Source organism: Hyaena hyaena, unplaced genomic scaffold (genome assembly GCF_003009895.1).
Source record: "Hyaena hyaena isolate Hyena2069 unplaced genomic scaffold, ASM300989v1 scaffold_5, whole genome shotgun sequence".
NCBI classification, from domain to species: domain Eukaryota; kingdom Metazoa; phylum Chordata; class Mammalia; order Carnivora; family Hyaenidae; genus Hyaena; species Hyaena hyaena.
The window spans coordinates 8,803,299-8,828,570 of NW_024080637.1; the positions used below are offsets into that span (position 1 = coordinate 8,803,299).

General features: G+C 37.5%; 1 protein-coding gene across 1 annotated transcript in view; it reads right to left on the reverse strand.

The window, feature by feature from the left end:
- OSBPL9 (oxysterol binding protein like 9) overlaps nt 1-25,272 on the reverse strand; it is a 177,717-nt gene that overhangs the window by 94,957 nt on the left and 57,488 nt on the right. The window contains exon 3 of the mRNA XM_039238149.1: nt 16,437-16,515. Within this exon, the coding sequence (XP_039094080.1) occupies nt 16,437-16,515 (79 nt within the window). The remainder of the gene's footprint in view (nt 1-16,436; nt 16,516-25,272) is intronic.

Genomic DNA, 25,272 nt, shown 5'->3' on the forward strand with positions numbered 1-25,272 from the left:
GTTAAAAAAATTTTTTTAATTAAAAAAAAAAAAAAGAATAAGATGGTTTTAGAGAGCTCACCCAGACAGAATAAGGAGGGTGATCTGAAACTAGAACAAAGGAAAGAAGGAAGTTAAAAATGATATATTCAAGAAACTATGAAAGTAAGAAGTGATTAAGACTTGGACTCTGCCAGTGGCTTAGGGGATAGAGAACAGGTAGAATCCAATGGACATGATAATTCTTTGATGTTGAGAAAATGTAGAGAATGCAGATACAGAGAAAGAGAAGCCTTCAAATTTGTTTAACTGGGTCAATGGAAGTACTATTCCACAGCATGGAAAATATAGAAAGAGAAACAGACTGGGAATGACAGGCTGCAAAATTTTCCTTTGGATCTGAAGAGACTCAGATTCGATTAATCCTGACATTTGGCAAACTTGACCTCCTAAAGAATCTAATTACCAAAGTTTTATTGAGTTTATTAATTATCAGTCAGTACTTAAATATATGTTGTTAGAAAATAATCCCTTCTCCAGGGGAAGCCAAAAAGTGGAATATGTCTTAAATGCATTCTGGGGACAGGAAGGGAGAGAAGGGATGGGGGTGATTTTGAGAAGCTAAAGACAAATATCAGTTTATAAGGAAAAATAAAGAACTTCAAAAATACTTTCACTGATTTCCAAGGATAAGTGTTACTCAAAAATGAAGAATGATGGTATATAATCACTCAACTTTTGGATTAGGCTATGAAAGAAAAGAGAAAAAAAATTAATAAATGTTAGAAAATCCAATAAGAAAACTAAAGGAAGGCAGTAAAACAGATCTATAAGAAAAAAAGAGTATTTGCTACTTAATCCTTTTGTCCACTTCCAAGGTAAAGAAGGCCAAAATAGATGTGGCCTAACAAAGTAACAAATCATATTAATAATAAACTATAATGACTGATTTATGTTACTTTAAATAAAATGCTTTAAAGAGTTTTTTGAAAATAGGTGTTATTCCTGCACCCCATGGGTAGGGAAGCCCTTTAAGACTTCAAAAAATATGCACTTATTTTTTAAGGTATACTTATATACCTTGGGGTATAAAGTACAATAGAGGCATCTGCATTATAATCATACAATATTCCTACTGAGCAACTTTTCTGAAGGCTTCACTCTCTGTCCTCCTCCAGTAGCTCTCCAAGGAATTTTGCTCAGGCAGAGTGGTATCAATAAGCTACTTCCTTCTTTCTCTATTTTTAGCTACAAGCTGTTAATACACTATTTCCACCATTCTTTAGGAAAGCATATATTTCCAGAACAAGACTGCAGTTTAAACTCAGATATAAACTAAGACATTCCATAAGCTTTAACTCTATCTTATAAAACACAATCTAGATATAGTAAAATGTTATTGTTTCAGCCTTCCGTATAACTTAGAACTTGAAATAATATATATCAAGTCACTATGCTTAAACCAATTCACTAAGTAATAAGTGTAAATAACATTAAAAGAAATTCTTAATAATGATATATCATGCTTAAAAAACATCAGACAACAATGTTAGCTTAGTTCTGGTATCTGTACATAAAACTAGAAAAGGGTATTTCTTTCCAGATAGCCTATACTTCAGATTTGCTTCTCTCTGTCCACCATTATCCATCCTGTCCACAGTACTAAAACTCAGCTGTATATTGTATATATGGAATTACCTTGATTTTTCTCAATTACCTAAAAATATACATTCCTAAAAGGAAAGGACTCCATTTGATTCATATTCAAAAGTTCTGCAAGATGGCTACAAACCTGTACAGAGAAAAGATTGTCAAGAACCAATATATATTCTTCAAATAGTTATATTCTACTCACGGTCTTTCAATGAAAAAAAATCAGTACATATCCTGTGCAAGTAAAAGTCAAACACTGCTCCCACATATCTGAGTACTTCTTTTCAAGCTGAAGTCACTGGTCTGGTGACTCTTTTTAAATGAAGATTGTTTTCTCAGGAATCTAAAGCTCCAAAGCTTCCTCCTTCAGTTGAATAATTTATTTTTCCTTAACAACTGTATTTACTCCTGATACATTCCAAAATTACACTTTCATCCAATAAAATAAAATTCAGGGCATACATGTCCATAGCAGGTAGGCACTGGTGACAGAGCAGTGAAAAAAGCACAGTCCTTGATAATCTCAAACGACGGTGCCACCATCTTCCCACTACTCTGTCAGAAAGCTGAGGATAATTCTGAGCTTCTTTTTCCTTACCCTCTAACATGCAGTTAGTTGCCAAATTCTGCTGCACATCTTGTGTTTATCCCCTCTCGGGCACTCTTACTGTCTTTATTCAAGCCCTCATCACATTTCACCAAAACCTCTGCAGTAAGCTTCAAACTGGGCACCCTGACTCCAATCTCACTTCTCCCCAGAGCATCCTGCAAATAGCTCCCAGTGTTCCTTCAAAGCCATAAATGTGATAATGACATTTCCCTGGCTAAAATACCCAATGCCTCTCACTAACTTATAGCGAAGGTATTTTATCATTTGGTACCTGAGACTTTTTTTTTTTTTTTTTTTTTTTAAGTAATCTCTAGCCCCAGTGTGGGACTGGAACTCACAACCTCGAGATCAAGAGTCACATGCTCCACTGACTGATCCAGCCAGGTGCCCCCATGAGATCTTTGATGATCTATTTAATTCCAGACTGAACTCATACCTCCTTCCCCTCAACTGCCATCTATTCTAAAACATGCTACACTCCTTACAGTTCTCAAACAAGTCATTGTTTTTTTATACTTCCAAGCTTTTGTACATAGTTTCCCTGGACCTGGAATGTGTTTCTCCTTTTTCTAAAGTTTGGTAAAAGTTTTTTGTTTGTTTTTGGCTTCTAGCTCTGTCTATCCCTTTTTTCCTCCTTCAAAACCTGCATCAAAATAGTGTCTTCTTTGATGCTTCCCTGACTCCACTAGTTCTCTCTTCTCCATATGCTCTATCATGTTTACATTATACTATAATTATTGTTCTAAACTGTGTACCCTGGATAAATGATTAGCATTCTGTACCTCAGTTTCCTCATTCTGGTCTCTTGGCGTTAAAAAGGTTAAATGTGAAAATGCATGTAAACATCTGGTACAGAACCTGTACACAGCTGCTATCCTCATCATTACCTTTCTAATAAATATTCTCAGTAGTCATTCCTGTTATTAAATCGAGAGCTCCCTGAATTAGCAGGGAATAAGATCTGCATCCTGGTATCATGCTCAGTGTGTGGCATTTTCAAGAACCTAATTTGGGTTAGTTCTAGCTCAAACCCTAGGCTAGAAAAAAAAGAGAAAAGAATCCCAGAAACAGCAGTATGACCATCAGCAAAATGAGGCAAAATTAAAAAATAATAATGGTAATATCCACTAATTTTTGAGTCCTGCTATTTGCCAGACACTATCTTGAGTATTTATATGCATTTTCTCTAATCTTACAACAATTCTGAAGGTTGATTGTGCCATCCTCATTTTGCTGGTGACCCCCTGCTCCACATTAGGCTTCTTAGATAGCAGGACTTCCTCTGCAAAGGAGGAATAGATATGAAGAGAATCTGGGATGCTCTCTCAGTTGACATATTAAGAGAACTCCGCACTGGGAACAAGAATAAAATTAAATATTTGACTCTCTGCCTTCTAAATCCTTACAATGGAATATTCCTGGGTCTTTCTCTGGCCAGTTTTCCAAGCCTCCCTAACATTTGGTCACAGATTACTCACCTCATGCTTCATGCCATGATTCACACCACTGTCTTCTAACCAATGTCCCTATTCCCTTGCATTTGCTGGGCTCCTACCCAGCAACAATGATACACTAAGTACAGGAGAAACTGACAACTAAACCATCTGATAGCATGAAAACACTAACTACTATCAGAATTAGGAAGTACACTGTACTAAGGAAGAGAAAACAGCAGTGAAGCTAGAGCTGCAAAGAGGCAAAGGCATGGCGAAAAGAGAAGTCAATGTGGCTAAGAGTAACAGAGAAGAAAGGCATGAACAAGCAGCACTATGTAATGAAAATAGCATGTATTTGAATCCAGACTCATCCACCTCTTATACATGTTACCTTGGATAAAAACTCTTCCCAAGTCTCAGTTTCCTTATATATAAAATGATAATAAAAATATCTCATAAGCATGCACATAGGAGGATTACAGTGCCTAGCACATTATCTGCACCCTTAAATGAAGTGCTTGCTTCCTCTCCACTCCACTTCCTCCTTTTGTTCATCTGAGGGTCACTTCTAAAATATAATCACCTTCACCAGAAAAGGTATCCAATCATCCTCCCCAAGATAAAAAAAAAAAAAAAAAAAATCTCATTGACATCCATTCACCATTTGACTTAAATCACCCACAAGCAAGGGCTCAGCTCTATTCTCTCTCATACGATACTCTGATTCCTTCTATTAGACAGTCACCCAAAACAGATGTCCTCGTTAAAGCCAGCAACCCAGCAAAACTGCAGCTTCTTTAGAGTTTTCTGAATTCTCATAATTTTAGGGGGGATATTAGTCAAACTCTCTTAGGTCCTCTAAATTTAATATTAAGAGAATGCAATGATGAACTATACAACTTCAATTTATATGCTGGACTGTTACATGTGGACTACATTGATTAAAGCACCATAATCATAAGAATGAATGTTCATAAACTGCATGTGGAGTTAATTAAGGAGACTGAAAAGACAAAGATGACCTAAACAGAAAGAGCATTTTCTTAGAATTCATCAGCTAGTTAGTTGTCTAAAAGTAAAACAAGAATGAGTGCAGTTAGGCATTACCATAAGACAGAGCTTAACTGAGGGATATTTAACCTGGAGTCAGAGAACTACATGAAACTGCAATGAGAAAACCTCCTCTATGATTTTCAAAATGTGAGATGCTTTCAAAGATAAGCACTTTGCTCACTACTTTATACTCAGAAACTAGCCTAGTGCTTAGCATACAATAAGCACTCAAATATTTGTTGGCCATAAAAATGAACAAATACATGAAGAGGGGGAAGAAATAAATTTGAATACTGTTATTTTCTCAAAATTGCCCAGGAGCTGCCTGGGGCAGAGCTCTGGGCCTTTCATCCCTCTGACTTCAACCAGAGCCACTGTACTTTCTTCCATCTCCCATTTTTGCTTTTAAACAAGATTGCATTTGTAAAATGCTTTCATTAAAAGTTTGCAAACCATGGAAAATCTATCATTATCACTGCCTTCTTTGAACTATTAACTTACAAGTACATAAAATTTAGATTTTAATTGTCCCTCAAATTACTGCTGAGTCCCCCAAGTTTCTTGAGGTATGACATTACATTTTATATATGCAGTACTTGCTTATTCAACTTTCATATAATCTACACTTTCTTATACACGAAGACCTCAGAGGAAAATCTGAATTTTCTTGTATCAAGCAACAAAAGGACATTTTGTGCCACTACATTGTGTAACAATTTAATTCTTGCAGCAGCAGCATCTCCAATATATTAATGCAATCACATTAATATATTTGGCATTTTATTCTACTCTTCTTTTAATAGAAAAATTAAGTGTCAATAGGAATAAACAGAAGTTTTATAAACATAGTATAATTGAGAAATCATTAGGCATGCTGAAAACAGTAAATTTTTATCATCAATGGAACACTCCTTAGACTTTGGCACATAAGACTGGTCTAATGCCTATATGGCTAATTTTGAAGGAAACAAAATGTATGAATAGATCTTATAAATAAATATTATGTCTAAGAGGCAAGGTGTCATTACAGACTCTGCAGCAGGTGTCAGGAATATGTCCTCCTTACACCCTGGTCTTTGTGCAATTCATGTAATTTACTTTCATGTAGATTTTCAAGTACACATTATATACTAAACTACGGAAATTATTTCCTTCACAGGTCTTTTTATATACTCTTCACACTAGCACCTACCAAGTCATGTTCCAAACTGGGTAAAAAAGATAACTTAATGTCTATTAGCAATTTCTCAGACAGTAGGGTTAATGAATGAATTTAAGACTGTCTTCTATTCTCTTTCAAAAAGGATATAAGAAAAAGATGAGCACACCAACAACAAAATGGACAAAGGAATGAACAGGTTACCAAATAAGAAATAAACACATTAAAAAATATTTTTTAGGAGGGGCACTTTGTTGACATTCTTTTAAAATGGGTGGCACAGTCAGTTGAGTGTCTGACTTCAGTTCAGTTCATGATCTTACAGTTCGTGAGTTCAAGGCCCACATCAGGCCCTGTGCTGAATACATGGAGGTTGCTTGGAATTCTGTCTCCCTCTCTCTCTGTCCCTCCCCCACTTGCTCTCTACCTCTTTCTCAAAATAAATAAAAATAAACTATTGAAAAAATTATCAAAAAAAAAAGAATTATAGTTGCTTTACTATACCTTTACACAAAGTCTTTATTTTTTTTTAAATAGTTTATTGTCAAATTAGTTTCCACATAACACTCAGTGCTCATCCCCAAAGTGCCCTCCTCCATTCCCACCCCCCCTCCCCCCCACATCCATCAGTCCTCAGTTTTTGTCAGCATTCAAGAGTCTCTCATGGTTTGCCTCCCTTTCCCCCACCATTTCCGCCCTTCTTCTCCCCCTTGTTCCTCCGTCAAGTTCCTCCTAATCCTCCTATACGTGCAAACATATGATATTTGTCCTTCTCTGCCTGACTTATTTCGCTCAGCATAACACCCTCAAGGTGATACAGAAATGCTGAGGCATAGGAGCACATGTACCCCAATGTTCATAGCAGCACTCTCCACAATAGCTAAAACATGGAAAGAGCCTAAGTGTCCATCAACAGATGAATGGATCAAGAAGATGTGGTTTATCTATACCATGGAATACTACATGGCAATGAGAAAGAATGAAATCTGGCCATGTGTACACAAAGTCTTTAAATGGTTATTTATTTGGTTTCAAGGAGGGGTTATCATATAAAACTGCAAAGGGAAATTTTTTAAAAAGTCATTAATCAACACAAGATAATGGAATCTGTTTACCAATAATAAGAAGACTGAGACAATTTTTGAGAGAGAGAGAGATCGTGCGTGCATGCACGATTCAATCTCACAACAGTGAGAGATCATGACCTGAGCTGAAGTCAAGAATGGACGCTTAACCAAATGAGTCACCCAGGCACTCTTCAGATGATTATTTTCTTTAATGTTTATTTATTTTTGAGAGAGAGAGCACATGTGAGCAGGGGAGGGGCAAAGAGAGAGAGGGAACAGAGGATCCCAAATGGCACGCTCTCCCCATCCCCAACCCCCACCCTGCTGCCCCTGTGCGGACAGCAGAGAACCCCAAGCAGGGTTTGAACTCCAGAACTGTGAGATCTTGACCTGAGCTGAAGTCAGAGGCCTAACCGACTGAACCACCCAGGCGCCCCAAAATGATTATTTTTTTTTAAATTTTTTAATGTTTTATTTATTTCTAGGAGAGAGAGAGAGAGAGAGAGAGAGCGTGAGCAGGGGAGTGTCAGAGAGAGAGGGAGATACAGACTCTGAAACAGGCTCCAGGCTCTGAGCTGGCTGTCAGCCCAGAGCCCGACGCGGGGCTCAAACCCACGAACCGCGAGATCATGACCTAAGTGAAAGTCAAACGTTTAACTGACTAAGCCACCCAGGCGCCCCCCCAAAATGGTTATTTTTAAGCAAAAGACACTTAAGCCTACAACCAAGGTTACTCTAATGATGTACTGGCTGTTCTTCTAAATGATTAATGATGAGGATGTGTCATGCTGCGTTGATTAATGTTAATGCAGTAGGGGCAATGATGTCCTAATACACTTGATCAATATAACTTTCCTGAATTAAACACTTTCTTTCACCACTAGGCTGATTTGTAGTAATTCTGCATTTTAATAAATGAGCAAGCTCTAATGGACTGAGTTGAAAAGGTCAGCTATCAGCCCGAGCACAGCCGATTTCCACTAAGATACAATTCTTGAAGATTCTTCTAATGTAAACATTTTTTATGTTTAAAAATTGTGTCTTATGTAACTTGTATTGCTTTAAAAATACATCCAAATAAATTTGCAAATTTCATACTTGAAATAATTTTGGAGAGCATACTGCCTAAATGAGGTCTTCAGTAAAGTCTTTGAAAGCAAAGGATTTTATGAAGAACTAATCACATCTAATTTTCATCTTTAAAAAATTTAGATTGTTCATACACCAGGTTTCCTTAAGGCAAAATACCCCTTGCATGTAGGTTAGGACACACTAAAAGACAACCTAAGATCAAGCCAAGTCACTTGACTCTTTGTGTCTCATTTCACTCACATATAAATTGGAGATATTCCAGCTAATGTGTAGTAGGTTTGTTAGGAGAGTAAACTGGAATAACATGTAAAACCACTGGAACCAGACCAATGGCTCTCAAACTTCAGAGTGCATCAGAATCACTACAAAGGGCCCATTCCCAGAGTTTCTGATTCAGCAAGTCTGGGGCCATGCCAGAGATTATGTTTCTAACATGTTCCCAGGTGATGCTAATCTTGCTGGTCTGGCAGCACACTTCAAGAACTAGAGAGACCTGATCTAGAAAGACCTGAGTGCTAATCCACCAATCCTAGACACTTAGCTTCTCTAAAACTCAGTTTCTCTAACTCTAAAACTATGTTTGTTGTTATGGAGTTTAGGAACTATGGAAGTAAAGTACAGCGCCTGTTGAACACTGTGCCTGGTTCATAATATAATAATAATATCATAGATATTTACTAGTAGTAATAGTGGTGCTTCTTACTACCATCACTACTATTCTATCTCTACTAAGTAATGGAACATGTAGAACATTAACTTCATAAACATTTTTAATTGCATTAAACTGCACTGTAAACTAAATTTCCTCATATTTGACATTAATTCCTCTTCTGATAAAATTATAAAAATTAATTATAGCCTAATTACAAATCTCTACAATAAGTTTTTGTAGCAGTTAAGAGAATGGCTCTACAGCGCAACTGTTTGTTCAAATACCAGTTCTGCTTTACAAAACCTATGTGTCTGTGGCATTCAGTTTCTTTATCTGTAAAATAAAAACAGTATTAATACCTCTCTAAGGTCATGATAACTGAGTTAAAGGAAGTAAAACTCTGAACAGTGTTGGCATAAAATAAACATCCAATAAATGTAGCTATCATTATATTATCCCAATACACTACGAGTAACATTGTAAATCATTATATATATTAAAGCATTAAATAGATTCAGTGTTAGCTGAAGGTAAAATTTAAATAACTGGGTATTTTCTAATTATTACTGTGAACTATAGACTATCTAGTCTTCTATTACTAGGTTGAACCATATGAACTACTGACATGCAACTAATACATACAGTACTGGCATAGGTTCAAAGTAATAGCTTTCATCCTAATCTCTCTGATCATTCTTTTGAGCCTGTTGATGGTTTCTGTGCTCCCAGGTTTGGTCCTCAGCTCTCTCCTACTGTACTCCCAGGTTTGGTCCTCAGCTCTCTCCTTTTTTATTTTTAAGGTTTATTTTTATTTATTTTAAGAGAGAGAGAGAGAGCAATCAAGGGAGGGGCAGAAAGAAAGGAGAACAGAATCCTAAACTGGCTCTGTGCTATCAAGGCAGAGTCCGATGCAGGGCTCAAACTCATGAGCCACGAGGTCATGACCTGAACTGAAGTCAAGAGTTGGATGCTTAACCAACTGAGCTACCCAGACACCCCCTCAGCTTTCTTCTCCTTCAGTTCTCCCAGAAAGTTCCTAATGACTATTCTATGGTTTTAATCAGAGACTGAAAATACAGAGAGGTTTTATCTAGCCCACAGATGTATTTCATTGGCCTACACAATTTTTTGTTATGGTTTAATTTGGAGACTTAACACACACATAGTCAAACTCCTGCCCACAAAAAAGTCTGGATTTCTGGCTTCTCTTGAAAAACTGAATGATTTGGCAACACTGGATAAGCATTACCGAAAACCTACAACTGTCTGGAATAGGAACTAACTTCCAACAGGGCATGAACCTTCCAAATTGCTAAAGTCTTCAGTTAGCTTTACTCTTCACTCATTTATTTGCCTAGCTCTTAGGCATTCAATTTTTCACCTGCTACTTCTACTTACTAGCAATATGCCGATAAGCACCAATCTCCATCTTCAGCCCAGACTCAGATCCAACTGCCATCACCATCTATACCTAAGTGTCCCACAGACATAAGAAGTCTCTCACCACCTCTGTTCCCCTAGTTTCTCTACTTCAGATGTTGACAACATCCAAACAGTATGCCAAACCAAGAATGTCACCTTTACTACTATCATTCTCTCACCCCCCATTTCCCAGCAGTCAGCAGTTTCTACAGATTTACCTCCTAAAAATCTCAAGTCTATTTCCTCTTCTCCTTCCCCATTACTACTGCTTTCCCATTCAGGGCCTTATCAACAATCACAGCTATTTATCTAAAGCTTAAGTCTCACTCTGTCTCTTCTCTGCTTAAAACTCTGCTTCACTGGTTCTTCACTGACTTCAGGATAAAAAATATAACCTCTCTATATTAGATGTAGGCTTCTGCCTATATCTACAGCCTCATCTCCCCACTGTTCTAACAGTACCAACCTTCATAGTTCTCTGAACACGGTGGCAGCATCATATTTCCATACCTCTGCACATGCTACAACATCCCTTAGCCTAACAAACTTGTCCAATCTTCAGAAATCTGCCACAGAAAGAACGTAAGGAGGAAGTGGAGGAAGGCAGGGCTTGGTTACAGGAACCTTTTAATTTTTACATTATATACTTCTGAACACCCTTAAGTTTTGGCAGCTACTATGATTTTTAATTTTGATTATTATAAAAATAATTACTTGATAACAAAATCTCTGCTCTTCTGTGAAACACTGAGTGACTGCCTTCATTATTTCAGTGTCTTATACGTATTTCTACTACTACAGTATATTTCACATTACATTACAATTACTTCTTTACAAGCTCCTTGACATCATGGCCCAAGTCTTATTTACCAGTATATTCTCAGTTCTGAAAATGGGGAGTTACACATACTATATACATAATTAATGTTTGAATTCAACAGTCAGTCTAATACCAAAACTGCTTTTCATCCACTGTCTATGAGAGAATCTATATGCAAACAAGTCTGGTTGACTGATAGGAAAGGGAATGATTATTTGCCCTTATTCAAAAGAAAAGAGTCAGCTTATAAAGATAAACTGGCAACTGTTTTTAATCTCTGACAAAGGACAGAATGAAACTGTAGTTTTCAAACCTTTTTAAAGCTCTAACATGCTAGAATTGTAATGTCAATGATTACCTAAAGAAAAATAACTATAAGAGTATTTCTTTTTCAAATCCAAAGTTAATTTATATTGACTTTGTTTTGATAATTTTGTGGCATCTCTTTAAAATTAGAGACATTCTGAGAAAGTAAGTTACCAGAACTGGGAATCATTGTAATAACAAGTAATCTATTGTTTTGGGGAAAAAAATCTTTTTCCTGGTACCAATCCTCTTTATTATAAATAAATGATGTTTCAGGATATAGGATGTGGAGAGCAGCTAGATTAAAACCATAGTGAAAATGAAGGTGATAGGTAACAATCTACCTACATATATTTCCATACTCTTGACGTTCTTTCTTGTTATTATGGATGAACTGTCTGTGCTCATAGCGAAAGGCAATGCGTCAGCACGGCATGAGATCCCATCCTCTCTTGTATTTTCAGTAACATCCAGCAATCCCCCCCCTTTCTTGTGTCAATTTCCCCCCTTTTACTGAATCACTGCTAACAGCATAAAAACATCTTATTATTTGTCTTATCATCAAAAAAATTTCTTACTCTCATTCCCATTGCCCTCTCAAGCTACTGCTGTGTTTCAGTAATTTCAGTAGAACTTGAAAGCATTGTCTACATTTCCATCTTAAAATTGTTCTTCTCAAGGTTGTCAGTGAACTCCTAATTGTTAGAAGTCCTCTGATCACTGCATATCCCTCAACTTACTTGATCTATCAGGAGCATCTGACACAGTTGCTGACGCCTCTCCCCTTTGTAGAAACAGTCTCTTGGCTTCTAGGGTACTACATTCACTTGGTTTTCCTCCTCCTTTTTCACTGCTTCTTTTCAATCTCTTTTGCTAGTTTTACCTCAGCTCTGTGCCCTATAAGCAATGGTTGGAGTATTCCAGGGCTCATTCCTTGGACCTCTCTTTTCTCTCTACACTTACTCCTAAGTTCTTCTGGCTCTGAATACCATCTATATGCCAATGACTCCCAAATCTATTTCTTCAGGATGAACTCTTCTCCTGAACTCAACATTTCAAGTGCCTACATGACATCTCCATCTGGATGTCTGATACGTATCTAGAACTTGTTTATAAACATGTCCAAGGTTGGGGCACCTGGGTGGCTCAGTCGGTTAAGTGTCCAACTTCGGCTCAGGTCATGATCTCACAGTCCGTGGGTTCGAGCCCCACATTGGGCTCTGTGCTGACAGCTCAGAGCCTGGAGCCTGTCTTCAGATTCTGTGTCTCCCTCTCTCTCTCTGCCCCTCCCCACTCGCTCTCTGTCTCTCAAAATAAAATAAAGACATAAAAAAATTAAAATAAATAAATAAACATGTCCAAGGCTAATAAGTTCCTGATGCCCACATCCTCTCTCCAAACTAGTTCCTCTGGCAATTTTCTCTACCCCAGTTAAAGGCAACTCCATTCTCATGCCAAGCCAAAAATCTTGGTTTCAACCTAGACTCCTTTCTCTCACATGCTGTAGTTTAACCTTTAAAATATAGTCATCATATGACAATTACCTAACAATATAAAAGGAACAAGCTACCAGTGCATGTAACAACATAGATATATATTAAAAGTATTATGTGGGGTGCCTGGATGGCTCATTCGGTTAAGCGTCTGACTCTGAATTTCGGCTCAGGTCATGATCTCATGGTTCATGAGTTTGAGCCCCACATCAGGCTCCACGCTGCCAGTGTGGAGCCTGCCTGGGATTCTCTCTCCCTCTGTTTGCACCCCGCATCCCTGTTTATATATTAAACATAAACTTATTTGTATATGTTTATAAATAAAATAAACTTAAAAAAAGACATTTGTGCTGAGCTAAAATAAAACCAGACAAAAGAGAGGACATAATGTATGATTCCATTTGTGTGAAACTCTCCAAAAGAAAAATCTATAATGACAGAAAGTAGATCAGTGGTTGCCTGGGGCCAGCGGCTGAAAGTGGAGACTGAACAAAGAAAGGAAATCTTTTGAGTGACAAAAATGTTCAATATCTTGATTGTGGTAGCAGTTATGAGTAATGTTTGTCAATACTCATTGAACTTCATAATGTGTACATTTTATTATATATTAATTATACCTCGATAAAGTTGATTAAACACACATACATAATTCAACCATCTGTCACTGCCTCCCTATCCCCAGTGCTACCACGTGGGAGCTACCATCACCTCTCTGGATTACAACAGCCTAACTATTTTCCCTGCTTCTGTCCCTACCTCTTGCATTTTATTCTCAACAAAGTGGTCACGCTGATACTATTAAAAAAATCACATCATGGGGGCGCCTGGGTGGCTCAGTCCATTAAGCATCCGACTTCGGCTCAGGTCATGATCCCACAGTTCGTGGGTTCAAGCCCCGCGTCAGGTTCTGTGCTGGCAGCTTGCTCAGAGCCTGAAGCCTGCTTCAGATTCTGTGTCTCCCTCTCTCTCTGACCCTCCCCTGCTCATGCTGCCTCTCTCTCTCTCTCTCAGAAATAAATAAAAAAACATTTAAAAAAAATCACATCATGTTACTCCTCTGCTCAAAACCCTACAATGGCTTCTCAGTAAAATTCAGCATCCTTACTAAAACACATGAGGCCTCACATGACCAGCTTCTCTGTTACCTCATAGACCTCATTTCCCATTACCCTCCCCCATGATTATGTGCACTCCAATCAGAGCTGGGCTCCCTGCTATTCCTCAAATATGGCAGACACATTCTTTTGCACTTCTTATTCCCTCTGCCTAGGCATGATGTACTCCCCATCACCAACCCCAATAAAGCCTTAAAGCTTGTCTCCTCACTTCCTTCAGGTCTTTCACCAAAGGACACCATGTCAATGAGTCTTTCCCTGGCCACTCTCAAATTTCAGCACCTCCGTCCCTACATACACAACCTCACTTGTATTTCATTTTCTCCTCTCCTGCTTTATTTTCTTCTCCCCAGGACTTAGTACTGTCTTATTTACTTATATTTTACTAACATATATGTTACTTATATCTTATTGACTTATATCTACCAGAATGGAAGAGGTAAGGAATTTTATCTGATTTGTTCACTACTGTAACCCCAGACCTTAAAATGGATGTTGAATAAATGAATGTATCTCAACAAATTCTAGTTTTCCCTTTAATAGCCGATAGTAAGTAGAATTTGCTTTATAGATGCATCAACTGATACTTATTTGCTTTAAAAAATTCTGGTAAATTAAATAAAAACTTCAACACACTTAAACATATACAAATACATATCAGCCAAACTTGTTTTCAATTCTAATCAAGAATACAGAATCTATCAGACTTTGAGAACTTTTTACCAAATTTTCAGAGAATTTCTTATGAGAAGGGATCTACGTGAAATACTCTCATTACTGCCAAGAATATACAGAATATAGGGAATCCTGCTGAGTTCTTTACAAAAGCCAGATAATCTCATATTGTCTGAAGCTCCCATTACTATTAGGGTAGAAAAAACTAATCAAGTTGACAGTCCCAGAGCTAAGAATTCATTTAAAAATACATATAACTCTTACACTTGTCATTAAATCAATAAAAGAATTAAAGGAATTGCTTATTGTGCAAGCAAGCCACAGAAATATGGGACTATCAAACATAAATAATTTAAAAGTAAGTTAGAAGGTACAGGTACCCTTACTCTAGAGGTCTGAGTCTCCTCTCCCTTAAACAGGCAAACAATACAGCTTCTGAAAGTCCAAAGGAGGTATCTCCTTAATAACTGCAGAAGAGAAAATTCTATACTGCAGCCTTCACCTGCAGCCAGCAGCTATTACTTGAAACACATTAAAGTATTCATATTCATTTAAGTAAAGAGTTTTAGTGTGGGGGTGTTATTTACTTTAGTTTATGAGCAACATTATATATTCTACCTAAAAATAAAGGCCCTGGGCTTTCATAACAAGATTTAAAATGTTTTATAAAGTTAAATGCAGTGGAAAATTTCAGAAAGCATTATTAGTTAAGCAGCTCTGAATAAAGAGTATGAACAAATGCAATAAATATTTTAAGGATGCTTTTTCCTAAAAGCATTAGAAATATCACTATTGAGTTATGTTGGTTTGTCTTTATCCTATATAAGCCGCATCTTTCATTTCTATGTGTCAATTTCTTCAACAAGACAATAAAGAAAAATAACTTCAATATACTATTCTAACATGGAAGGAAAATAACTGTTTCAACACCTCATATAATATAACCAGTCACTGTTTGACTCCATATCTCAAAACATCTTTAAGCTATCAATTTATTTAATATACTTATTTACACTGGTACACCTAGCATCTATCACAGTGCATTGTCACCTGCAGCTCAGACAAACTGCTAACATCTCCAAAGCTTCTCATTTCTAAGTTCCATGGACTGCTTTAATATAAAACAGACGTTACTCTGGATAGGCAAAATGACAAAAACATTAGTAACAAAGCTAATAGACATTCCTAATTGATGAGAGGTACATTAGGACAGCATCATTAAAATCGACTTTTATTTGCTGTTTTAGAGTTTTCAAAGCAAGATGAAATGAGAACGATCATACAGTACCTTACCCTTTCTACCGGTGAACCATAGCATGCAATGCCGAAACATAGCAGTGGCAGATGGCATTGGTGTTATTAACTATAAAAAGGATAACAGCAGTGAAATGACAGCTAGCAGACAAGACACAGAAATACAGATGAAATGAATGCAAACTTGCAGTTCTTGAAGCAAAGCAAAACCTTTAAGCCAAAGGTTGCCACTAGCTTCAATTTCATTTACATTTTGAGTTTTACACAAACACTGCAACCTTCACAATCAGCCTTTAGACTCTTCATGCAGAAGCAGAACCATACTCCTCGATAAAGAAGATCAGCAACCTTCTGTAAACACAAGCCAGCAGCAGCAGCAGCCCATTACTCTCTCCCTTCACTGATTTTTATCCTTTAAATTTTTAATCTCCAATTGCAGCCAGATCCACAGTCGTTTCAAATAGATCTGTATCCACTGCAGATACAAATCCCTGCCTAACCTGCAGCACCACTTCATCCAGAACGTTCCTGTGCACTCATTCATGCAGGATCAGTTGCAAAACCATTCAAGTCATCCAGCAAACAACCCAAAAGAGAAGGAAAGAAGCAGTTGGGATTGTGAAGAGAGAGAATCTCTTCTTTCAGCTCACCCTGGAAATGGAAGGTTTTCTGATCAACAGTTATTGTGAAGGTGCTGTCGTCCTCATCGTCTATACCAATCACAGCTCCCTGTGAAACAAAGAGCAAAATCTCAATAAGGCAAACAATGACATCAGCAATATTCACTACTGCTACAGCCCTGGAATGCTTAATACACCGAAGACACTGGCAATGAGCTAGACACAGAAAAGGGGAATCTGAGACCCTACTTTTGCTTAGGGAGGAAGAACAAAAGGAGGGCACTATAGTGCTCTGCATGGCTACCTTCTATCCTTGCATAAGCATGGTTATGGTGAGGGGGGAGGGGACAAACACAGAAGCTGAGTCTAGAATCTGTGTTTAACAGTCAGTCACTGAGCCCTTCTGAGCTTTGAATACCCTAAAATTGAGGGGTCAGAAACCTCCACCTCACCCAGTTGTTGTGAGGTCAAAGAATGCAGGTCCTCTTCAGCAGGAGGCTTCTGTGTTACACTTCTTGGTGCAGAAATGTCAGGTGACACTTGCTTCAAAACACTACCCCAATCAATTCTTCCCAGTATGCTTCCACTTGTACATGGCTGTGCAACTGCACTTTCCGCTTTCTGTTGTAATTATCTGTTCATATGTCTGCCTCCTCCCACTGAAGTGTCATGAGATCTTGGAAGTCAAGGACTAAATTATTTATTTTGATACTTGACCCTCAAGTACACATCCAATCTGTGTTTTCTAAATAAAAGCATGAACAACTCTCCAAAGACAGGGGAGGTGGGGAACGCATTTATAAGCTGTTTGTATCAAGAAAGTGGATAGGCTGGGTTTTAATCATTTACTTGTTTGTCTTCAACCTCAAGCAGCAGCTCATTAAGACAACAGGAATTAAGAGAAAGGAAGCTACTCAAAACAGGGAGTATAACTGATCAGTGTCCTTAAGAAATAAGCATCTAGGGGCACCTGGGTGGCTCAGTCGGTTGGGCATCCGACTTCAGCTCAGGTCATGATCTCACAGTCCGTGGGTTTGAGCCCGCATCAGGCTCTGCTGACTGCCAGCTCAGAGCCTGGAGCCTGTTGCAGAGTCTGTGTCTCCCTCTCTCTCTGACCCTCCCCTACTCACACTGTCTCTCTCTCTCTCCTAGGAAAAAAGAAAAAAAAAGAAATAAGCATCTAAAGTACGCCAGAGAGAAAAGCTAGAGAACATGAGATAGGCAAAATGTCCCAGGATGGTGACAAAAGTAGCAGTATACCACAGACAAAAGCAGGACTTTGAAAATGGGGGTTGAAAACAAAGGGGCCAAAATACCTAATCTCATGAAAAAAGGCTACTCCTATCACAAGAGGATTAGGCAACAGAGCCAAACATTTATTAAATCTCTTCTCAGAGGCTATCTGGATAAACCCCAACTATACTCAAATCCCATCAACCTGAATTATCCTATTTTTTCAGTTTCGGATTCAGTTAGGATTGTTATCCCCATTTTCAGATAAGAAAAGTATCTCCTCAGAGTATAATGACTTACCCAAATGAGGTTACACAAAGAACAAATGTCAGTACCAGAACTGATGGCAGGATACCTACTTATTTCATGTCAGCAAATATAAACACACATCAGTGGATAATCAAGTGTGGGAGTGGATCATTCCGGTTAACTGAGTTAGATGTATCACATATTTGCTAAGCCATAACTAAATACAAAAATATGTGCTAGATACAGCTCTGGAAGATATAACAACAGTTCCTGCCTTCAAGGCACTTGTATTTTAGAGAAGGAGATAAAACATGCAGAGGTGAGTATAGTACAAGGCAAAAAATTATCTCTACATGGATGAACTTTGAAAACATTATGCTAAGTGAAAGAAGCTAGTCACAAAGGATCATATGGTATAATTCCATTTATATGAAATGTCCAAAATAGGCAAATTCATAGAGAGAAACAGTATATTAATATTTGCCTAGGGTTGTGGGCAGAGGAAGAATTGGGGTAAAATAGAAAGTGACTGCTAATGGGTATGGGTTTCTTACTGAAAACATTCTAAAATTGATTGTGGAAATGGTTGCAGGACTCTGTGAATATACTAAAGCACTGAACTGTATACTTTAAATGGGTGAATTGCATTGTATGTGAATTATATCTCAACAAAGCTGTTATAAATCACCCCGATCACAAATGTCTGTTCTTTCTTTTAGATCCCTTAATGTAAATTACCATTTTACCTGGTCAACTCACAGATGGAAACCTCTAGGTTCTACATATGTCCTCCTTCATTCCACCCCCACAAGTTGTGCTCATTCCACCAATGAACTATAATCTCAACTATGTCAACTCTTCTCCATCTATAAATTGCCAACACCCAAATTCAGGCTCTCATCACTACATGACTGCTTGATAAGGCAGTCAGTCTGTCTCCCTTCAGTCCAGCTTCCTTATTAGTCCAGTCTTTTGCTATTGCCAGAGTAATATTTCTAAAGCACAGACTCTCACAAGAGAAAAAGATATTTAAAACCTTCCTTGGGTCTCTAGGAACTAAGAGATAAAGTCAACATTTCTTCATAATACCAATCAAGACTGTTCAAAATCTGGCTCAACTACCCTTTACACTCTTATCAAATAACTAGCCCCTTCCTCTTTACCACAAACAGAGGCACTGTATGTACTGAGTCCCAAGATTTCTTCCATACACTGAGGGGGGGAACCAAACACACCAATTAATTTCACATTTTATGTCCTTTCTCAAGCTCAACTACTGACCATTTATGAAACCAAAGCAAAACCCCACATGTCCCCCTAGCTACAACCTCCTATTTCACAAAGGAGCTTCTTTTTAAAAAATTTTTAATGTTTATTTAACTTTGAGAGAGAAAGAGAGACAGACAGAGTGCAAACACAGAATCCAAAGCAGGCTCCAGGTTCTGAGCTGTCAGCTTGAACTCATCATGAACCTCGAGATCATGACCTGGACTTAACCGACTGAGCCACCCAGGTGCCCCCAGAATCAAAATTTAAAAATTTTTCTTTTAAATATTTATTTTTGAGAGAAAGAGACACAGTGTGAGCAGGGAGGAGGACAGAGAGAGCAAGACATAGATCTGAAGCAGGCTCCAGGCTCTGAGCTGGGGCTGGAACTCACGAACTGTGAGATCATTATCTGAGCTGAAGTTAACCTAAATACCTTTGACGACCTATACAGGAGAAAGTATTCTTTCCTGGCCCCGTATACTTTATCCCTCCTCTGTCTAAATGCTTCCTTGAAGACTCTGGAAGATAGCTAACAATCTCCCAGTCCAAATGGGTCTTGCCATTACCCTGAACATCTTTCAACATACAGATGTACAACTCATTTGACATTCTGACATCTCAGTTTCCTGATTTGTTCAACTCAAATAAACTTCACTGTCATTCTCCTTCAGTCACTCATTCCCAAAGGCAATATCCTACACTTGCACTACCCAAAACAGCCATTTAGTCACACATTTTTATTTAAATTTTATTTATTAAAATTAAGTAAAATTTAAAGGTAAGTTACTCAGTCACATTTCAAGTGCTCAATAGCCACTACATGTGGTTAGTGGCTACGAAACTAAGTACAGATACAGAACATTTTAATAATTGCAAAAATTTCTACTGGACAGTGAGTGTTGCCCTAGACCTTGTCATCATAGAGACCTAAATCACAATAAATATTTTCAGTGACCCAGGCATATATACATATTTCATATTCATCATTTGAAAACAACTTTATATTGAAAGGTGACATATACATAAATCATAACCCTATAAGCTCAGTGAAAAGAAGCTCCTTTTGTAACCTTTCTTAATCATTAGCCCCACCCTCTGTCCCGAAAGTAATACTATCTTTATTTCCAACATTACAAATTATTTTTGTCTGTCTTTGAACTTTATACAAATGGACTCCTGCAATATATTTTCTTTTGTGTCTGGCTTCTTTCATTCAATATAATGTTTGTGAAATTCATCAATGCTATTGTATATAGCAGTAGTTTTTTCATTTTTATTGCTACATATAGTATCCCTTTGTATGAATTTTCCACAATTTATTTACAGTCCCATTATAGACAGTTACATTGTCTCTGTTTTTGATTCAAAGGATCGTGTTGCCATGGCATTCTTATTTATCTCTCTCATTAAACATATACTTATATTTCTATTAGGTATAAGCCTAGGAGTGAATTTGCTAGGTCATAGGATCTCTACTTGCCAATTTTATTTTCTTAAATTTTTAATTGTTATTTATTTATTTACTTTTTTTTTTTATTTCTAGGAGAGAGAGAGAGAGACAGAGTGAGCAGGGAGGGTCAGAGAGAGAGGAGACAAAGACTCTGAAATAGGCTCCAGGCTCTGAGCTGGCAGTCAGCACAGAACCCGACGCGGGGCCCGAACCCACGAACTGCGAGATCATGACCTAAGCGAAAGTCGGACGCTTAACCGAGTAAGCCACCCAAGCGCCCCTTTATTTATTTACTTTTGAGAGGTGGGAGGGGAGAGAGAGGGAGGGAGGGCAGGTGAGAGAGAGAGAGAGAGAGAGAAAGAGAGAGAGAGAGAATCCCAAGTGGCTCCATGCTCAATGCAGAGTCCGATGAGAGGCTCGATTCCACAGCCCTGGAACCATGACCTGAGCTGAAATCAAGAGTCACATGCTCTACCAACTAATCCAACCAGGCACCCCTGCACATGCCAATTGTAACAGATACTGTCAAACAGTTCTCAAAAGTGGCTGAGCCAATTATACTTGCCAATTATACTCTGACAAATGAATGGTATACAAAAGTTTCAACTGCTCCACATCTTCACTAACATGGTTGTACTTTAGTCATTCTGGCAGGTGAGTAGTGTTATCTTTTAGTGAGTTTAATATACATTTCATTTCCCTGATAACTAACGAGTCTTAAGTGGCTATTTGAATATTCTCTTGTGAAATAGTGACAAGACTGGATTATTATTGTCTAATTACCTATAAAAGCTTTTTACATATCCTAGATATGAACCCTTCTCTGGTTATAAATTAGGCAAATATCTTCTCCCACCCTGTTGCCAGCCTTTGTATTCTCATAAAGTTGTCCATGAAAAATTCTTAATTTTAGTGTAGTACAATGTATTTATTTCACACTTTATGATTGGGCTGTGTTTTCATTAAGAAGTTTTTCCCAATCTCAAGGCCATGAAAATATTCTCTCCTACATTATCTTCTAGAAGCCTTTACATTTGGATATCAGGTAAAGTAAATCCTCCAACCTTTTTCTTTTGGCCTTTATAAGTTATAAATCAATATCAGCACCATAGTTAAAGCCCAGGTTCCCCTAAGCCAACAGGTGAGAACAAGTCACCATTTCTACTGGGGTCTGTTTGTTGACTGAGATGGCAGGAATCAGAAGTGGGTGAATCAGGTGAACAAGTTACACACACAAAAACTTACTAAGATACTGATGGAATGAACTGGGATTGCCAATTATATAGGTCTCTTTAAATTTCAATGTTTATAGTTTTCTGAGGAGAGGTCTTGTCCACCTTTCATCAATGTTTATTATGTAATTTGTGTTTCTGATGCTATGGCAAGTGTTCTTTATTTTTAAAAATTCATTTTCTAGTTATTAGTTGCTAGTATATTGAAATACAATTTATTTTTGCATAGTGACCTTGAATCCAGTAAGCTAAATTTCATTTATCAACTCTAATAGTAAATCTGTAAATTCTTTTGAATCTTCTATACATTCAATTAAGTTGCTACAAATAATAAGTTTTATTTGCTCTACTCCAATTCTTATACCTTATATTTATTTTTCTTGCTTTATTCATTGGCTAGAAATGCCAGTGTATGTCTGATTTAAGACTGCCACTTAGAACAGCAGACGATGTTGAATGTAAGTGATCACAGAGGACATCCTTGTCCTTGGTCTCTCTCCCACTGTCCTCTGAAGCTATTTAAAACCTTCTCTACTTTCCTTGAACCCCTAACAACAACATTAGCAGTCATCAGGTAGAAACTCTAGACCTGCTATGCCCTCTCACCTGAATATTAATCTGCATCTATACCCACTCTTGCTTCCTTCCCACTTGTCACAGTGGATAATTACTGTTCCTTAGATTTCTTACTCTACCAATTTTCAACTTCTTTGACTACTGTTCTTTCCAAACAGCATTTACACATGTTGAAATTCTTTACCCTATTTAACAACAATAATCATTTTCAATTATACAACCTCATCTAGCAACTGGCCCACATCTCTCATTCCCTTCTAGTCAACATATTATTTAGATTTGTCCAACTCTCCTAAATTTTTCTTAACCTCCCATTCCTTGTAGGATATGTAACCACATCAATGGTTCTTCTTCACCTTCAAATAAGCTGACCATATGACTTGGTTTCCCTGGGACAGTTTCAAATTATTCCTGTTGTCCTCGCATAATAATGAACAGAGTGTCCTGGTCTTTTATTCTTGAGTGTCTTGGTTTAGGGGATATGGTCACTCTGGTATAGCCTAGCCTACAATGTCCTCAGTGATTTGTGCCATCACTCTCCATTGCCCACCTCTCATCTCCTACCAAATTCTACAGTTGGACAGCTTGAGGTTTACCAATTGCCCCCGGCTCTCTTCCACCAAACATCCATCCTCTCACTTTATCTGAGTGTATGCTACTTATTTTTTACATTTGGTAAAGCGAAACTCTGTTTGCTAATCCACATATAGAATAATATTCTTCTGTTAAACAAGTTCTTTACTATGCTAACCCATCAAAATACCAAAGTTTTTATTTCAGCCTGCTTTATGACTCATCATACCATAATAATAAACATATATATGTTTTTCAGTTACTTCTCAGGATTTCTCTTCTGAATATATGAGATGATCCACATTTCAGGTTATCAGTACTTTGGGCTCACCAAGAAATCTGCTGCTTCAGGGTCACACTATCCACGTTCCAGACAGAAAGTAACTAGAGCTGAAGACTAGTGCAACCAGATGAATTTCCTGACGTTCTCTCTTCTCCTTTCTTTACACACACAAACATACCACAGATACGAGTCATAGTTCTGGTACCAAAGACAGAAAGTTTTGCTCTCATGGCTTAGGAAAAAAAAATCCCACAAAACAGAATTCTGGCTATTTTAGGGTCAATCTCCCTTTGCAAGAAGAGAAAACTGGGTTGGTAAACTGGATCTAAAGCTAATAAGAAAAAAATGATGACTCCTCTGGGACACAAACTGTTCACACAGCTCCTAAAAGGAATGTACACAGTGCTAAGAATACACAGCACAGCTACTCCCACAGTAACTCTACAGCAACATCCTTTCTTTCCCTGCTGAAATATTAGAAACTTATCTTACATTCATATGACACATTTAAATATGACCTTTGAGATTCAGACAGAATAGGTATTATGCTTCTTTAGAAATTAAAAAAGTGAGACTCAGAGAAGTTAAAAAAAAAAAAAAATTGTCCAAGGTCCTGCAACTAAAAGGCAGGAAAATTCAGGTCTTGGAATTCCTGATCCAAAGCCCTTTCTTAACAGGCATTGTTATAATAAGGAACATTCACTAATTACTTCAATAAATTTATTAAATACTTATTCTGGGCCAGGAACATTAATAGCCAAGGAATATTAACAGGAATAAACTATATCTTTGCCCTTGAAGACCACATTATCTAGAGGGGAAAGAGAGGGTCAACAATACAGAAGGAAACAGGAAAGCCTGAGGTCTAGCCCACTCATCAAAACGCTGTTGCATGGAGGACCTACTTTAACATCATTCATTGATTTAACATATATTTTTTAAATTTTCAGACATTATTCTAGGTAATAGTAATAGATCAGTGAACAATCTGCTTTGCTTTTTTCACTAAATACTGTTTTGAGGTTTGTTCATGTTGTGTGTGTGTATATATGCATACCTTCCATGCTAAGAATATATGTATGTGTACATATACACACAATCCATTTTGAGAATATGTATATACATTTTACCTGCTATATAGTATTTCCATTTTATACACATTCCACAATGTATAAGTTCTAACATTTAGGTTATTTTTCATTTTTCCTGTTTAATAATCCAGCAATAACCATTACTGTATATGTCTCCTGGTAACACTTCTATAAGAAAGTAAGACTATGCTCTGAAATGGAATGAGTTCCAATTTTATGTAGAGTTGGGCATACTTTCAACTTTATTAAATACTACAAAATGGCTTCCTAAGTGTTGTACTGATTTATGTCCCAACCAGTACTATATGAAAGTTCTTACATCCCCAATCACTAGCCAATACAAGGTATAATAAGACTTTATACATCCTTGGCAATGTGATAAAAATACTATTTGATTGGAGTTTTAATCTGCATTTTCTGATATCACTGTGAATCAGAACCTAGTCACATTTATTGCCATTCTTATTTCCTCTTATATGAACTGAGTATACATATCCTTTGTGCATTTTCTTTTTAGGCATTCTTTTTTAATTTTTTTTTAATGTTTTATTTATTTCTAGGAGAGAGAGAGAGAGAGACAGCGTGAGCAGGGGAGGGCCAGAGAGAGAGGGAGTCACAGCCTACAACAGGCTCCAGGCTCTGAGCTGGCAGTCAGCACAGAGCCCGACGCTGGGTGCAAACCCACGAACCGCGAGATCATGACCTAAGCGAAAGTCGGACGCTCAACCGACTAAGCCACCCAGGCGCCCCTCTTTTTAGGCATGCTTTTGTCTTTTTTACTAATTGGTATGTGTTCTTTGGGTTTTCCTTTTGTCTTTTTTATTAATTTGTAGGATTTAAAAAAAATTTTTTTTAATGTTTTATTTATTTCTAGGAGAGAGAGAGAGAGACAGCGTGAGCAGGGGAGGGC